This window comes from Sycon ciliatum, chromosome 8 (genome assembly GCF_964019385.1).
Source record: "Sycon ciliatum chromosome 8, ocSycCili1.1, whole genome shotgun sequence".
NCBI classification, from domain to species: domain Eukaryota; kingdom Metazoa; phylum Porifera; class Calcarea; order Leucosolenida; family Sycettidae; genus Sycon; species Sycon ciliatum.
In genome coordinates this window covers 31,664,639-31,684,044 of record NC_088650.1, presented here as the reverse complement: position 1 = coordinate 31,684,044, position 19,406 = coordinate 31,664,639, and the positions used below count along the sequence as shown (strand labels likewise).

Here is a 19,406-nt window from a genome sequence, read left to right as displayed (position 1 = left end):
ACAACAAGAGTTCAGCCACCAGCATGCCAAGAAGATGCTGAACTCTGATTGGCTGAGGGCGACCAATCATTTCAGGTGTGAAGTTCAGAGCCAGGATAGGCTATAACCGTAATCATTCCAGGAGGGGACGGCCTCTTACCAGGTCAGGGTTGTGACAGCAGCAACCCGTTTATAGTAACTGGGCAGGCAAACTTCTCCAGAGCGTTTGGAGGATCACAGACGAGTTTTGTCGTACGAAAAGCGTATCTTCGCCTACCGGAAACATTGAGCAGTAACAAGGGCGAGAGAAATTGAAACAGAGAGCAAATGAATGTAGCAATATACAAGAGCATCCTGGAGATGGTGCTGTGCTCGGTGACTAGCCGTAGTGATATGTGCAGTGCTAACAGTGAGGTAAGGACAGGCAGCACAGGAAATATTGCATTGCCCAGAAAAATATCATCAGTGTTGGTCTGTGAGACGTCACCTGGGAGAGGGCAAGATCCCCCTACACACGCACACAGACCGGGACGAGAAAGGAAAGGTTTGGTAAATGAGAATAACAGCTTGGGAGCAGAACATTGGCTCCTTGTGATGTTGCTCGGGACTGGTTCAGGAAGAACCAAACACACACGCCCGCACACACACACACACACACACACACACGCACACACACACACACGCCCACACACACACGCACGCACACACACGCACTTTCACATGCCCAACGCTGAAGCAATGATAGCGAACAAGCTGTGTTAGACATAGCAATGTGTGCTGGGATTATACCATCGAACACACACGCACACACATGCACATGCACACACATACACACGCACACACACGGACATACAGACCATTACACGACTGTATGGCCTCCTGCTGGATCGCTGCTGTAACCTCTGGTTTTCACTGGGTCCAGACTGGAGTACTCGGTCTTTGCAGATGACACGGAATAATTAGTGCTGACTGAGGGATGTGAAGACTTGGGTGCCGGGACAGTTTCAACCTGGGCATAGTTCTTAGCGGGCTGCAGAGAGAGAGGAAAAGAGGAAGAAAGAGTGTGTAGTCCAGCTCACTGCAAACCGAAATTAAGAAGACAGAATGGGGAGCTTTTACACCACACCTATGCATGAATGGGGAGCTTTTACACCACACCTATGCATGAATGGGGAGCTTTCCAACCACACCTATGCATGAATGGGGAGCTTTCGAACCACATATCTGCATGAACTTCCCATTGCTTTTGCGCAGTTACGGTTCCCCATTTCGCAGGATGTACCCGAGTTGTTCAAGACCTCCTCACTGTACTATCGGGTGCCGGAGAACGACCAGGCTAGGATTTCACCAAGCACAGCATACCAGTGGATGCACGGTGACTCAACTGTGCATAGACGGTAGCAAGAGTACATGAAATCCAGAGTATTCAGCTTGGGGCCTTTTCTGCTATGGGTGTCTGTCACGGCGGAATTCCGTGATTACATCATATTTGGCGCAGATCTGAGGCGGGAAATGGCGAAGTGCGTACAACTGAGCTGCAGTTGTGCAGAAAGAGACCTGCTTGAATCCTGCTTGCACGCACTACATCACAAAAATGATGTAATCACGGAATTTCGCCGTGACAGCAACCCATCCGAGCTGCACACTCTGGTTTTCATGTACTCTTGACGGTAGTACAGTGGAGCTTCACTGTACATGAAAATAAGAACGGCCTAGGCTGCGAGGCCGATCCCCTAGTTCTTCGGCAACCGACCTTGCATTGTATGTCCCCATGACGCCGAGACCTCAGGTCGGCTGAGGGCAAAAAGCCTCACCATCACTATGCTCCCACTATGCATTTTTTTTGTCTTTGCTTGTGAGCTGTGATCAATGTAAAAAATAGTAATAACGAGAGAGCTTGGAAGCTCAGGGCCCTACGCTATGCTTTTTTTCCTTGACGACCCTAGACAAAAAAAAGCATAGGGATGTTATATATAAAATTCTTTAAAAAATTTCTTTTTTTTAAGACATAACCTGGGATTCGAACCCGCACTATCGCGCGCCCTGCATGCATCCCCCGATACACTTCACATACATACTAATTCTTCCAAGTTGTTTCACATTGTGATCTTGCATTTGAAAGCCCTATTTGAATATGCATTGTGGCCAGCCGTCTTTGATGGCACGGTACGGTAGGGGATAGGTACGGGATATGTACGATCGAGGGTAATACGACACCGTCTCCCGCACCGTACCATCAAACACAGCTGGCCACATACAGCTGCCCGCAATATTCAAATAGGGCTTTCAAACGCAAGATAATGACGTGAAGCAACTTGGAAGAATGGGTATGAATGCGAAGTGTATGGGGGAATGCATGTAGGGCGATAGTGCGGGTTCAAATCCCAGGATATGCCTGAAAAAAAAATAGGAGAATTGAAAAATTTATAACATCCCTATGTTTTTTTGCCGTCAGATACGGGATAGCGCCAGGCGTGACACAAACAAACAAACAAACAAACACACACACAAATACCAAATTAAAGCTGTGTGGACCCTGGCTAGCGCCAGACGTTACTGAAGTAACGTCTTCTGCATAGCTACGGGAATAATAAGTACTGTGGTGCGAAGAGTGTAGACAGTCACATGGAGTGCAGTGTTTGAACAGTTTGGTTACTGATGCTTCTACAACCCCTACATGTGCAGGTACAGGCATGTACTGGTGTGGATACAAAAAGATCCGGTGAGAAGTCCAGCGGCCACGGGCTGTTGGCCTTGAAACCGTGAGTACGCATGTGGCACACACATTCATATGACACTATCGCATGCTGGACACCGCTGATCCATGCTGCAGTGTGCACGTGAACTACAGCGTGTGTACGTACTAAGGACGCCGGTCCGGGTCATTCCACCGGATTTCAATGTCTCACTCCCAAGTCTAAGTGCAGCTTGGAGACAATGTACATTTTTGTTTCTCTAGTTGTCGTCCACAATCACACACACACACACACACACGCGCGCGCGCACACACACACACACACACGCAGACACACACACACACCCCATCAATGTTGCCTTCTCTACAGACTTGATGCTTTTTTCTGCAATGGCATAGTAACAACTGTGAAAAATGGCAACGTACCGTTGGATCTGTCATGTTGGTGAATTTCCTGCAGTGGACAACAACAACAACAACAACAACAACGACGACAGCAGCAACAACAACACCAACAACACCAACACCAACGACGACGATGACGACGACAACAACAGCAGCAATGACAAACACAATAGCAGCAGCAGCAGCAGCAGCAAAATGAGATGGCATGAAACCACACCATGGTGGACCCGGTAATACTATATTTCCACGCGCTGTTATGCCTTAAGACTAAAGACCCATGCCTAAAGACTAAAGACCCATGCGTAAAGACTAAAGACCCATGCGTAAAGACTAAAGACCCATGCGTAAAGACTAAAGACCCATGCGTAAAGACTAAAGACCCAGGCGTAAAGACTAAAGACCCATGCCTAAAGACTAAAGACCCATGCCTAAAGACTAAAGACCCATGCCTAAAGACTAAAGACCCATGCCTAAAGACTAAAGACCCATGCCTAAAGACTAAAGACCCATGCCTAAAGACTAAAGACCCATGCCTAAAGACTAAAGACCCATGCCTAAAGACTAAAGACCCATGCCTAAAGACTAAAGACCCATGCCTAAAGAGGCACACAAAGTCACAAACCGACACCAAGTTCTTGATATAATTGGGAATACGCTATCAACTACATTCCTACAGGACAACCAAGCATTTGACATTGCCTAGCTCATGCCAAGCCGCCTGCGTGTTGAGAGAAGTGAAAGAGGAATGGTGTGTGATCGTTCTATGTACACATGCAACAGTTACACCACCATTTGTATTATTATGTCCCAGTCTGCCTCCCCCCCCCCCCCCACACACACACTCCCCTAACCCTTCTCTCTTAAAACAAATGTTCTCAATGAATACTAGTACACTGGTACTCACAGTCCGGATGGCTCGGTGGCGGGATCAGCTATGACGCGTGGCTTGTTGTTCAGCCCAGTCGGTGCCATGGCACCAGAACCACCTGCACACGAAGAAACCATCCAGCCGGAGAGATTGACATTTAACGATCATCCGTGTTCGATAAATGTATGTGCCGTCGGTAAAGGGGTGGTAAGTTACTACTGGGTTACATGAGCAGCCACGTGACCAGTCACCTGCACAGCTAAACACTAGGGAGTAGTCAAATGATCTGCCCATCATTACACATTTAGCTAGGGATGGATGATAGCACGTGACACTGTCATGTGACAATGTTAGGTGTGTGGCTGTGTACCCCAGGTACATGGATAAAAGACAACTCAAAGTTGGTGCCTTGATCCTCAACGGGCCAAGGCACCAACTGCCTATGCAGCAAGCATGAAGGTTGTGTACGTACGTTGTTTGACGATGATGATAGTCACGATGATGAGCACAAGGACCACAATAATAATCGCCACAATGATGCCTGCAATAGCGCCATTCGACAGGCTAGAACTGGAGGATTCTTCTGGTTCTGCAAAGGAAAAAGAACCAAATACAGTACACGGATCATCATCTTCAGGGACCTAGCACACATGGATCACAAGACAGCGACAGTGGTGGAATACATACTTAGGTCACGGGGATTCCCCTTTTTCGAGTGGAGAACAAAACTACTGTAGCACTGAGTGTCTCCATTCACTTGTCGCACATCACAACCATACTGTGGTCATATGACCATGCCATGTGACTGGGTTATGTGACCACGTCATGTGACTACATCATGTGACCATGTCATGTGACCACGTAATGTGACCGGGTTATGTGATGTATGAATGTACATCAGGGAGTTGTCTAGACCCGGGAGAGGACACGGCGCACAAACGGGCGGACGGTGCTTGCCTCACGACCGCCGGGGAAACCCCCGGGTTGAGATCGCGGGAGGCTCAGAACATTTCACGCATGTGGGCTTGAGTCGGACCATGTCCGCGGAGATCTGTGCCGTGTCCTCTCTCGGGTCTATACAACACACATATGTACATCAACCAGCGCAGGGATGGATCTACTGCTACTGCTTAGTATGGTGTATCGTGATGATCGGCATAAAGCACTGCCGACACGGAAACTCTTACCAGGAGGCATGGTGACCGTCACTGTGGCATCTGGTGGATCTGCAGCAAAGTAAAGCACAGTAGAACACAGCAGAACACAGTATGCAACAACATGTACAAAACAGTGGAAAACAGCATTGATGGACAACACATACAGCAAGGTTCAGTTCACAACAACAGCATACAACAACAGCATACAACAACAGCATACAACAACAGCATACAACAACAGCATACAACAACAGCATACAACAACAGCATACAACAACAGCATACAACAACAGCATACAACAAGCAGTGTACATGTACATGTAACAACTCCATTTGTATCAAAAACGACACATCAACACATCAACACATCAACACATCAACACATCGACACATCGACACATCGACACATCGACACATCAAAGATCTTTGCAAACTTGACCACCACATTTGCGCATGGCTAAACAGTCTGCTTAAGCAGACTGCAAAATTGCAAACCTGTCGCAATCCTGTTTTTCCCCGATCCTATCATTAGACAGGGTTTCAACTTCACGACAGCACTCGTTTCCACTACCCCATCACCACAGCACGCGTTTCCAATACCCCACCACCACAGCACTCATTTCCATTACCCCCATCACCACAGCACTCGTTTCCAGTACCCCATCACCACAGCACTCGTTTCCAATACTCCATGTTTTGTCTTACCAGCGTTGACCACAGCGGTCTCAGTGACCCGTGCTCCGGCAGAATTGGCCACGCTTACAGTATACACGTACTGTCGACCGAGAATCAAATCTTCAGAGTCACAGAAAACCTTTCGTGCTCCATCAGCCTGCAAGGCAACAGGGGGCATTCAATATTGACAGCGACAGCAGCGGAGGAGGCAACGGCATCACCAACAGCAGCAGCATCACCAGCAGCAGCATCACCAGCACCAGCAGTAACATCAGCATCACCAGCAGAAGAGCAGCACCAGCAGCACCAGAAGCAGCATCACCAGCAGCAGGAACAATCACAACAAAACACATAACAGAAACAGTTGGTGAACACAATGATTCTCAGCTGTAAACTGCACAAAGCATGACTATACGGTGGCCACAGGCAGTTAGTTTGGGGAGAGAGAGAGAGAGAGAGAGAGAGAGAGAGAGAGAGAGAGAGAGAGAGAGAGAGAGGGAGGGAGGGAGGGAGGGAGAGAGAGAGAGAGAGAGAGAGAGAGAGAGAGAGAGAGAGAGAGAGAGAGAGAGAGAGAGAGGGAGGGAGAGAGAGAGGGAGGGAGGAAGGGAGGGAGGAAGGGAGGGAGGAAGGGAGGGAGGAAGGGGGGGGGGGAGAGAGAGAGGGAGGGGAGAGAAATAGGGAAAGAGAGAGAGAAAGAGAGTAGGTCCTGAGAGAGAGAGAGAGAGAGAGAGAGAGAGAGAGAGAGAGAGAGAGAGAGAGAGAGAGAGAGAGAGAGAGAGAGAGAGAGGGTGGTTATTTCCGGTGTCTGAAACGGCACATAACGGACTCCGTGACTGAAAAAATAGTGTTATACACACTGCCACACAAACTGCCACACAAACTACCACGCACACTGCTACACGCATAGCCAAGCTCTCTTACCTGGCAGAGGTCACTGTTGCCGTCAAAAGTCTGCACCACAACGTCATCTCTATACAGAACACAGTTGGATATGGGCTCTCCTCCATCACATTGCAGTGTCCAGTACACACAGATGTTCTGTGCACGCGCCTCGGATTCCACAATAGGGGGGCATGGAACTATAGGGTACACAATACACGCACACACGCGTGCGCGCGCACACACACACGCACGCACACACACGCGTGCACGCGCACACACACACGCACACACACACACACGTGCGCACACACACACGCACGCACACACACACGCGCGTGCGCACACACACACACGCACGCACACACACGAACACAGTGTGTGGTAGAACTGCATTATACAGGGGAACCTCGCTTTCCGACCAAACTCACTATTTTGACCACTTTCACTCGGTCCCGAAATTTCCTCCATAATCGTAAATACAGGATAATAACTCTCACTAAGTAGACACTCTCAGAAATCTGATCATCTTGTCCGTCCAAAAAGCAAAGGAAACCCAAATTCTACTACACACTAGTGTGGTAGATTGCGACTATAATTTAAAGAGATAACTCGCACATTGAATGACCAGCAATGCGGTAATCATGCCGTAGTTTCAATGGCAAATCAACCAGTCATGTGGCACACTACTGAGCCACGTGGCACGCAACGTGGTCATGTGACACATGATTCGGTCACGTGACATGCAACTCGGTCATGTAATATACAACTTGGTCAAGTGACACGTAATGTGGTCATGTGACACACTACTGTAGAGGCAGAAAATTTCGTCGGTCAATAATTTCGTCCAACTCCAAAGAAAAGGAGTTCGTGCGGTTGAAAATTTCGTCCATAGATCATAAGAGGGTATAGAAACGCTGGACAAATCGATATTCGTCCTACATTAAATTTAGTCCAAAAGCTCCTTGGACGAAATTAAATTCCAGACGAATATTTCTGCTTATACAGTACTTGGTCATGTGACGCATAATGTGGTCATCTACTATAGGCAGAAAATTTCGTCGGTCAATAATTTCGTCCAACTCAAAAGAAAGGGAGTTCGCCCGGTTGTAAATTTCGTCCATGGATTATAAGGCTGTGTTTACATCAGGCGTTTCAACCCGGGTTGAGTTCGACCCGGGTCAGATTTCAACCCGCCGTGTGCACAAAATGAATGGCGCGTTTACATGACGCATTGCGCTTGACCCGGGTTGAAACCAACCCGGGTCAAGAAAATCGTACAAACGTACTTCTGTGCGTATCTCGCGCCAGGTTTGAACAGCACTGCAGATGCAAATTTCGCGCGAACGGATTCACATGACCATGCAGGACTGTAGAAGTGGACTTTTGGCGGCATATCAGTATTTGACCCGGGTCAACTGTCTTCATGTAAACGCTCACCTCTTTTGTCTATCGTACAGACTTTCAACCCGGGCTGAACTCGACCCGGGTTGAAATTTCTCATGTAAACACAGCCTAAGAGTGTATTGAAAAGCTGGACAAATCAACATTAGTCCGGCATAGTCCGGCATTTAATTTACCAAAAGCTCCTTGGACGAAAAAGACGAAATTAAATTCCAGACGAATATTTCTGCTTATACAGTACTTGGCCATGTGACACGTAATGTGGTCATGTTACACACTACTTGGTCATGTGACACACTACTTGGTCATGTGACACATAATGTGGTCATGTGACACGTAATGTGGTCATGTGACACGTAATGTGGTCATGTGACACACTACTTGGTCATGTGACACACTATTTAGTCATGTGACCAAGGACTATGCCAATTAGGCCTAGCCCAAATTTGCTCAGGGCGCTTCGATATTTTGCCGGCAAATTTTGCCCGATCACTTTCCATATTTTGCTCGGCATTGCCTTTCGTTTCCGATATTTTGCTCCATTTTGCTCCTGCTTTGTGGCAAAAATGGCTTCGAATGAACCGTCTACTTTGGTAAAAGTGAATGGTAACTCTGATGAGGAAAGTAAAACTTATAATGGTGTTAGTATTACGGATTTTGTAGCATGATTTCAAATTTATGTACCCCTGACAACCTGCACGAGCTATTTCAGCACGACGTTGGCCCAATGAAACCAAAGAAATTTGAATATAATTGCCAAAACACACCCGGATCCTCTGTAAATTCGATATTTTGCTCGGAATTTGCCAGCAATTTCTTTTCGTTGGAAATTTCGATATTTTGCTGGAAGAATTGCCGGCAAATTTGGGCTAGGCCTAATGCCAATGCAGTTCTCACCATCTGATGCTGTACTGAACACGACGGACTCAGACGCTGGTCCCAGTCCGGCAAAGTTGTCAGCAAACAGTGCACACGTATAGTCTTCTCCCGGGAACAGGCCAGTGAAGGTGTGGCGGTTGGTGGCGTTAATGGAGCTGTTGGGCTGCATGAGGGCCTGTTCTGCAGTCACATTCCTAATGGTGGTATTCACCTCCACCTGCTGGGTCAAGTTGTGCAGAATACCTGCAGACATACCCGGTACGTACGCACACGATAATGTCATCACTCAGTTTTCATCACGACTTCCCAAAGTCACTAGTGAGTCATCGTCATGGCGTCATGATGTCGCTACTAGTGGGTGAAAGGCATTAGGAATGAAACTCAAATTCCCATTTGACTTACAACACATATCACCAGAACATGCCAGGAATGTAAATGGACACCGTCTCCTGTCTAATGTCACCTTGCAAACACTCATAGCTGGCCTCCAGCAATTGCCAACTCCCGCAAAGCATTTAGAGCCTGGTGATAGGATGGTCGGACACCATGGCCACTACCAGTGTCTATGATACCATGATGTCACTCCTAAGTTATCTTCATGACATCATGATGTCACTAAGCCTGAGACTATTACATCGCCGAGTCTGACAGTACCTGTGGTAGCAGTGCAGTTGATCTGGTAATAGACGACTGGTGATCCTCCATCGTTGCTTGGTGCATGCCAGTCGAGGGTAACCTCAGAGTGTGTGTGATTCACCAGGGTCACATTAATGGGTGCACTTGGTGTATCTACCAACACAGGAAAGCACAAAAAGAGTCACATAGTATATTATGTATTATTTTTCCAATTACTCTAATTTCAGAAATTTCCGGTGCTCAATATTTTCGGTATGAGAGCAAAAAGCTAGGTTAGGTGAACAGATATTTTCGGTACAGAGAAGCTGTTCCCTATTGGGTTATGTGTGTCAGTGTTTGTTCGGTGTATTGAAATTTTAGGTATAATACAGATGCACCGAAAGTACCGAAAATAAAAGTACACCGAAAATTTGTGAAATTACAGTAACGTCCAACCCGAAACACATGAAACATCCTTGGTTACAGCATGCGAAACGATTGTACAATAAAAAAATATGTTTGGGGTCCATGCTTTGGCTGGTCACCGTTGCTTGTTCATGCTTGGTACACAGTGGTGTAGCGAGCACTATGTTGAGCTTTCAGAGCTGCCAGAACTGTCCCCTCTCTCCCAGTGTGCCCAAATTCCAAATTAGGCTCTTATTTCTTTGAAAACTTAAAAGTCAAAACTTCGATTCGCTAGTAAACATGATCTCCATCTCCACTCACTCCATGCAATACTTGGTGGGCAGCAAAATTTATTTTAAAATTTATTTAGTTGCAGTACACCAAAGCAGAGTTGGTTTCTTTATGGAGAAATGGTCTCTTTACGGAGAAACGGTCGCATTATGGAGAAACTGTTCCTTTATGGAGAAATGGTCCCTCTACGGAAACACGGTCTCTTTTCGGATGTCTTTCACATTGCATGCCTTTAATTTGTGGTGCCCATCTCAAATATGCACAACACTTGACAGTCGTACCGATGATTTCAACTCGGAGTGTAGAGTTGGTGTACCCCAGGAGGTTGAACGCGCGGCACGCAAACACTCCGGTGTGAGAGTACCGCTGCACATTCTCCACGCGGTGGTAGATAGAGACGGTGCGGTTATCCGGCAGCGTGTCAACGCTCAACAGCTGAATCTCGGTCTGAGATACGGACGCATTCACCGACTCGTTGATGAACACAATCTGAAACAAAAGCATGCAGAGAACACACAAAATGTAATGAAAAGATTTTCTGTACAGAAAAAAAGTATTACGGTACCGGTATACCGTGATGGTGGGCCAGGCCCGAAAATCTGGTGTTACGTGTAGTATAAAGTTGAATGGCAGTGAAGAGACAGTTATAACTTATTGGAGCTGAGAAGTGAAGTTTCGCAAATGTGTAAGTGGCTGCGTTGGAGTTTGCGGACAATGAGAAAAGTATTATAGTACATTGGGAAACGAGCTCTTTGGAATTTTGGTTCTAAAACTGACCAAAAGGCGTGCAATCTTCAAAACCGCACAAAGGCAGAATGTACAGAAAGGTGCTGTACAGCTCTGGCAGTTGGTACCATCACTGCGGGATCGTTTAACCCTTTGTCCTTTCGCCCATACTTGAACCGTACACCTGTGTACGGTTCAACCCACGCATGTTCAAAGCGACCTGGAAGCTACGCGGATCACCCGATCCACATGAAAATTCACGTGCACACAGCCTATGCTATGTAGAGGATGATACATGGGTCGCTGGGGCTAGTTGCCATTTGAAAAAATTCAGGAAATCAAAGTCGAAGTTTGCTTGCGCCGTAACTTCCGACATGGCAGCACGCAGGTCGCTTGATGCAGATGAAGCGCTTGTTTGAGGATAGCTGGAGTGACCCAAGCGACAATTCTATGTCCTCTGATGAAGAGAACGAACTGGACGAAGCCTTAGTTGAAGGTGTTGATTCTGATTTTGATGACGACGCGGATTATGATGTCGTAACCGTCGACCCAACTGTCGGACATGTCGACCGCTCCGATTTGAGCGCAGGATCGGCAGAACAGCACTCGAGTGGTGAAGAGAGTGTACCACCGCCGTGTCTTACCCGTCGTGGAGCAGCAGGGTCAGCTAGAATGCCGCAGCACGTGGAGCGGGAGCGTAGTCCGATCCCAGAGAGGTCCCGATCTCCGTCACCTGCGCGCCGTCAAACTCATGGTCGACAGCCGCACAGAGCGAGGAGAGTAGCCGCACGGGGCCGCCATGTCGAGCATGTCGCCACTGGCGCTCCTCTGGCTAATGCTCCGTGTTTGCCCAACATGCCAGGGGTGCTACTGCAGGTCATACTTGTACAAATTGCACATTATTATACATAGGAAAGAACTTGAACTTAGAATTTTGCCGATTTTTGCCAAAAAATCATTTTGATACTCTTGTTTAGCCACGCCTATCTGAGGAATTCAACCCAAACTGCATTTTTAGTTCACAATTATCATAAGCTTTCAGGAAAACATAAAGTGTACATACAAAATATCAGCTGCTTGCGTATGGCGAGTGGATTTGTTGAAGCAGGTACCCCTCACATACATTTTGGGCAAAAGGACAAAGGGTTAAAGGATGTCTTACCTCCATGCGTGTGACATTCGGCCTTGCATTGGCATAGCAGGACAAGTTCAAGTCAGAGCCGGACACAATCCTTCCCATAGAGAGAGACGCCGACGCGATGTTCACTTCAGGTGGATCTAAAGCCGATAAATTTCATTCACCGTAGACATTCGTTAATCAGGCAGATCGGCAAGTATGGGTGAAATATGATCTTAAAAGCATCATAGTGACATTATAACATCATAACAAGGTCATAACGGCATTATACATGTAACGTCATCATAACGACGTTGTGGCTTGGAATACAACAAGGCCAGTTGAATCAAATCTGTCAATGCCAACCCCGAAGAGGACAGAGTTTTACCCAGTGACAGAAGAAAATCAGATCAGATCAATCTTCCACGGACTTCTTTTTGCCTAACTGCACTCTACCTCGTTGTAGGGGGGGGGGGGGGGGCGCGGGCAAGCATCACTCCTTTTGAAAATCATACATTTGCCTTGGAGAGTCCTTGAATTAAAATGACAATACTGTAAAACGGGAACATTTCGGCGGAGGTTTATTTTCGGTAACGTTGGTACAGGTAACTCCTACCTAGAATAAAATTACAAAACGCACCGAAAATATACATGCATACATTGCACTACGGAAAACTGGTTTACCAAATTTTTCGCGCTACCGAACCGTTGATTTTGGGAAATACCAAACATTTTTGACCACCGAAAATTCCCGATTTTATTCGTCAGGTTGATTTACCCTGGAGACAACGTCCCTTGCATAATATGAGAACCTACTCATTGCGGCGGACAGCAAAATGGCCAGCAAAACAGCATACCCCATGCAGAACATGCGTTTTGCACAAGTACACGACATTGCTGTACCTTTTGTGCACACGCATGAAAAATCGTTGCCATGGAATTTGTACCCAATAGGCAAGTGTACGACACATAATCTTATCTAGAATGTATTCACTGTTGGTGTAAGAGCAACACCACCACCGCCAAGGAGCGAGGCCCAAATGTAGCTCCTAAAACTTCATATCCAAGTCCGAATGAAACGACTCTCATTACAATAAAACTGCCCAGATCCGGGCGCCCATAATCTGGGCACGTCTATCTACCGGGCACCTTTCTGACCCACATACAGTCACAAAAAGGCCGTTTCGAACGAAAAAATGGCCCCCTTGAAACTATCAGTTGGAATATTTGTTTACTTGCTGCAATGCAAGTTCTGAGTCACGGTCAATTCCTAGTTGCGGGCAGTGCTCCGTCCCAACCTGCCGGCCTATGGCAGTGCTCCGTCCCAACCTGCCCTATGGCAGTGCTCCGTCCCTACCTGCGGGCAGTGCTCCGTCCCAACCTGCAGCCCTATGGGGAAATTTACTGTACGAGAGAGCTTGGAAGCTCAGGGCCCTGCGCTATGCTTTTATGCTTTTTTGCCTAGCTCATCGTACATGTTATAAGACTGATGGGAATGTCTTTTTCGTTGATTGGCCACATCACTGTATTGCGAAAACGTTTCAATCGGTTTGCTTATGAGTTAGGCAAAAGTATTTGCAGAATTTATTGCGGATTGTTATTTCTCTAATAATCATCTACTTTTGTTTTGCTCCTTCTTTTCTTTTTATCTCCTTATATTGTAAATCTACAAATTTTGGCCGATGACAAATAGAAACCTCTCTATTAGAGAGGTTAAGATGCACGTTATTTCCGACGTGACGCGCAGTTTCACGTCAAATTTGAAATCGATAGGTATTTTTGCTCTCACATGCATCCATTGCTCAATCATGCATCATTTGCCTATATGACAAACGTTGGCCTGCGATTTACTTTGGCCGGTTGGTACCAAGCGGCGAAATCAGCGAAATTAAATCGCCAACGAACATTAGTTGATTTTAATACAGTGATCGGATTTTCTGGCCTTTTTGTAGTAATACATGTACATTGACCTGTTGAGCCAAGGACGCCGCCGAATGCATGGTTGCCTGTGGAGCACATCACATAACTTTACAGTCTCCTAAAATACGTATCCTGTCCGACGGCAAAAGAGGCTGCAGATTTAGTTTTTCTGCGCGTCGACGGGATGTCTGCGACGCGAAAGTTCAGCTCGCGTTATTTGGCTCGCACGTCGAAAAATCAACGCGAGTGACCTGCTGCTCACGTCGAAATTTGGACATAACATAAATTTACAGTCTCCTATATAAATACGTATTCTGTTCGACGGCAAAAGAGGCTGCAGATTTAGTTTTTCTGCACGTCGACGGGATGTCTGTCCTGACGTTTACTGGGACCGGCGCTGACTCTGCCGATCACGGGCGTTCTGGACTCGACGAGATGTCTGTCCTGACGTTTCCTGGGATCGGCTTAGACTCTGCCGATCACGGGCGTTCTGGACTCAAAGGGATGTCTGTCCTGACGTTGCCTGGTACCGCCGGACTCTACCGATCACGGGCGTTCTGGAGTCGACGGGATCTCTCTTCCGACGTTTCCTGTGACCGGCACTGAATCGCTCGTTCACGCTTATTTTGGAGACGACGGGATCTCTCTTCCAAAGTATGTTTATGCTGACGCATCCTATCACCTAATCGGCGTCTATTCTAATTTAATTTCCTCTTCGTCTCGCTATTTCTTTCCAAATCTCCCTCTACATCAGGGAGTCGTATACATAATACGACGAATATTGGTACGGTACGGGACAGATACAGGAGCCCGCAAATATTGTGGACAGCTGTTATGTACAATCCTGTAGAGCCTTTGTAGTCACAGATACGGGACAGATACGGGACAGATACGGGATAGCTCCAGCCGTGACACAAACAAACAAACACCAAATTAAAGCTGTGTGGACCCTGGCTAGCGCCAGACGTTACTGAAGTAACGTCTTCTGCATAGCTACGGGAATAATTATATATACCTCACTCCATATACACTTACAGTATTAGGCATGCTCTCCCTTAGTGGTGTATATATCTCCATATACACCGCTAAGGGGAATTAGCAGTAGTTGTCAGCGAGGAATAAGCCATTAGGAGGCCACACACGGTGAACATGGAAAGGTATAAATATATTATAACAAAGGAACCTCGTGTATATAGAGATATATACACCAGTATGAAAACCGAGGCGAAGCCGAGGTTTTTATAACTGGTGTATATATCTCGATATACACGCGGTTCCCTGTTATAATATATACATATTTTCAATCACTCAGTGCTATCCACGTACACCACTACCATGTCAAAATACCTACACAGTAACCATGTCAACACACCTACAATACACTGTAACCATGTCAACACACCTACAATACACTGTAACCATGTCAACACACCTACAATACACTGTAACCATGTCAACACACCTACAGTATACTGTAACTATGTCAACACATCTAACTGTCACACTGTAACCATGCCACAGCATACTTACACTGGACCACGACTGAACCATTGATGGACGGCACACTGCCAGCCTGCAAACACCAGACACGCCAAGCAAGCGCGGAACGTCAGAAAAGTACGACACACATCACATCACAGAAAGCGCTGCCAAAAATATCTAGGCTTGGACGTCCACCACATTTACTCTATCATCAATCAATCTCTCTCTTTTAATCATTTTGTTTGTGTCTTTCCCTCAAACCAGTGAATATCTCTTTTAACCCTTTATTACCGGATTACTTGCACAGCATGCACCAGGATTACGAATTTCAGCACAATTTCCAACTTCACCACGTCATAACTTTGGTCTCCTTCACTTGATTTTCACAATCTAGGGCTCGTTGGAAAGCTCTTGGCGAGAGGAACGCCAGGGTACCAAGCTCCATTATCCAGTCGCCACAAATCAAGCGCGGTGACACAGCAAAGTCGTCTCCAAGCCTGATATGCAAGCAAATTCGTCCCATCAACGCCATTCCACTCTCCTTCATCGTAGAACGCTCAAAATTGTATGAGACGATTCAAACGCCAGCTGACTACGCCATTATCATGTGCTTAGTCGCTCAAAGAGCACATGAAAAGGGATTTTCCCCAAAAATGGCGAAGTGATCGATCAAAAATTTGAATTTGCCGAGGTGAGAATACGGCACGCGATATCTCTGGTGTCCGACATCGTAACTCTTCGGCGATTGTTGCATTGGATAGCTTGGAGTTTCCGCTACCAAATAGATCTTTCGATTGTTGAATTCGCACAAGAAATGATGGAGTTCCGAAAATATTATTGGCCTGCAGACTTTCGATCATATATGATCGAAAGTCTGCAGGCCGGTAATAAAGGGTTAATCAGTGCACTTTAAGTGAATCTAGCACTATTGTGACCATGACATCATAACACATGCGCGTAGGATCGGCTACAGGGTGATCACAACCGAGGTTCAGTTTATACAATGTCACACAGCCTCAAACCCAGGGGAAGCGGTGGTGTCACAGTTAGAAATCCAGGACCTCAACTCAAAACCCATTGGACGTGACCATGTCATAGAAGTCCAGGATTGGACGTAACGAGGTCACAGTTACGTCAAGTCAACCACTCTAGACCCATTAATTGGACGTAATGATGAACAGGAATTACAGGATTCACGTCATGCTGCCACAGAGCCTAGCTCCTGGACCATTATTTCTAGGGTAGCTGTAGCTGCTGTACTGATATTTCTGAAAACCAGCCAGAAATCAGCCCCACGACCCGTACATTGATTTTACACTTTAGTACAAACGCAGTGTAGGTATAAGATGTGTTGTGCCATTACCGCTTGAGAACTGCCTTTCGCAATGCTCGCATTCATGATGGCAGTTGTTCCTGGCTGCACGTGACATCCGTTTCGCACGGTCACAGTGATGACGGCTCAAACCACACACACACACACACACACACACACACACACACACACACACACACACACACACACACACACACACACACACACACACAAACACACACACACACACACACACACACACACACACACACACACACACACACACATACACACACACACACAATGTACACACACACACACACCCCACACCCACCAACTTTTGTTGACCTACAGTACCCCAAATCATGTGAGCAATACCATACCTCATTCGAGATGCTGCAGACGTAGATGCCGGACTGGTTTCTGATCCTGGGGACCATGAGTTGATCGGTGGTCCTCGTCACGACATCACCACCTTCATAATATATTCTCCATTCACCCGTGGGTTCCGGGGTCGCCATTTGATCCGAAATACACTCTAGGGTGACGTACTCGCCGGCAGATTCATTCACCGTTGTACTGGGCGGAGGGAAGCGGAGGACCGCCACTGGCGCAACTAAGATTTGAAGAAACACGCAAAACATACAATTTTACAATACTGAAGTAAACCCTGGTAATACCTGAGAACGGGTTTATTCACAACATTAATCGCGTAAAACCATGAAGTAAAAACCAAAGAAAGAAGTTTAACTCGGATGGTGAGCCAATGAAATTATGGTGAAAAAAGGAGGACAAAATGTTACGAGTTATGACTAACTGTCCACCAACGTAACCAGATCTTATACAGTCGCACTCTCCTCCTTATTTCACCAAAGAAAGAAGCCCTGCTATTACCAATGCAGTGGTTGCTTCCTGACACTACTTGGACTGAAATCCTTTCAACCCGCAGCGTTAACAGCCAAGTGTGCTCTATGACAACCTAGAACAATCTCCTTCCACCACCATGCTATGCAATGCTTACTTCACAATGTTGCGCAATTCCATGGCCCGCAACCTTACCGGCACGGATGAAGGTGATAAAAGTCCTATCCACAATGCCACCAGTACGTCTGTTGTTGCACTGGTACCGAGCGCCAAAGTCACCTGCACGAGGGGGGGGGGGGGGGGGCACAGAAAACAGAAGCAGCATTCTCAGCACCATGAAATTAGTGACAAGCACAACCGCCATCAGCGGTAGCACCATCGGAGTGTCAGCATCATCAGCACCATCGGCGGCAGCAGCACGAGGACATTTGTGCCGATGAGGTAATCACCACTACAGTACTGCTGGGCGCCGAAGAATGGAGTGCCAAAGAATGGAGTGCCGAAGAATGGAGTGCAGAAGAATGGAGTGCCGAAGAATGGAGTGCCGAAGAATGGAGTGCCGAAGAATGGAGTGCCGAAGAATGGAGCGCCGAAGAATGGAGCGCCGAAGAATGGAGCGCCGAAGAATGGAGCGCCGAAGAAGAATGGAGTGCCGAAGAATGGAGTGCCGAAGAATGGAGTGCCGAAGAATGGAGCGCCGAAGAATGGAGTGCCGAAGAATGGAGTGCCGAAGAATGGAGTGCCGAAGAATGGAGCGCCGAAGAATGGAGCGCCGAAGAATGGAGTGCCGAAGAATGGAGTGCCGAAGAATGGAGTGCCGAAGAACGACCAGCCCAGAACTTCACTAAGTACAGCCTAACAATGTATACTGGTGACTCAAGCACAGACTGTAATATATGAACATACGGTCTAGGCTAGGAACGGTCTAGGCTAGGAACGGTCTAGGCTAGGAACGGTCTAGGCTAGGAACGGTCTAGGCTAGGAGGCTGACCCTCCAGTTCTCCGGCACCCACAGTACGGTATACAGTACGGTAAGCATGGAGGCAGAAATGACATATTCCCTCTGAATACCTGCATCTCCGGCACGAAACGCAGAGGTAGAAAAGCCATTTTTTCTTTTTCTTTTTTCCTTTAATATGTTCACATTCCCATTTCCACATTCCCAGCTTGAAAATACTAAGGAAAGGCAACGTGGCCGGGCACTGAAACTAGGACAAACGTGACAACTACATTGTACGCTTATACAGAGAATTTTACGAAATCGACTTCCGATCTCAAATGGCCGAGGAAGAATTGCATGGGACCCACAGTGCAGGATATGATTTCCGCCGATTGAAGTCCTTACCCCGACTTTACTGTTCAATGGGGAAGAGCCAACATATCTGGCATAAGACGCGGCACCACTCGCACAAATTTCCACTTCAAAATACACCTACGGGGTGGCCGGTAGACTGAGGTGCCCGCAACTTAGGGGTCCGGATAAAAGATAAATGATTAACCGCCATACACGGGAGACACCAACAATCTACGGTGCCAGTTTCGGAAGAGTGGACTATAATGGATGGGAGTCAGCTTACCTCCGTTGGCTGCCACCACTCCTGGTCGTCCCGACGTCACGACTAGAACTTTGCTGAACGTGGGGTTAATGGTACGCGCGTGCACGCGTTGACTCACATCATCGGTTACCTCTTCCAGTCCATTAACAGTGATTCTGAACCACTCAATTCCAACCG

At 47.0% G+C, this 19,406-nt stretch overlaps 1 protein-coding gene across 1 annotated transcript in view; it reads right to left on the bottom strand.

Annotated features, from left to right (window-relative positions):
• Positions 1 to 95: 95 nt before the first annotated feature.
• The window catches only part of LOC135822752 (neural cell adhesion molecule 2-like), a gene marked incomplete in the record, with an annotated part of 31,753 nt that continues 12,442 nt past the window's right edge, over positions 96 to 19,406 (bottom strand). The window contains 16 exon segments of the mRNA XM_065335581.1: positions 96 to 783; positions 826 to 1,009; positions 3,101 to 3,128; positions 3,984 to 4,065; positions 4,420 to 4,536; positions 5,135 to 5,173; positions 5,810 to 5,936; positions 6,701 to 6,858; positions 8,960 to 9,184; positions 9,596 to 9,730; positions 10,534 to 10,741; positions 12,141 to 12,256; positions 15,546 to 15,588; positions 17,193 to 17,425; positions 17,869 to 17,952; positions 19,251 to 19,406. Of these exon segments, the coding sequence (XP_065191653.1) occupies positions 839 to 1,009; positions 3,101 to 3,128; positions 3,984 to 4,065; positions 4,420 to 4,536; positions 5,135 to 5,173; positions 5,810 to 5,936; positions 6,701 to 6,858; positions 8,960 to 9,184; positions 9,596 to 9,730; positions 10,534 to 10,741; positions 12,141 to 12,256; positions 15,546 to 15,588; positions 17,193 to 17,425; positions 17,869 to 17,952; positions 19,251 to 19,406 (1,922 nt within the window).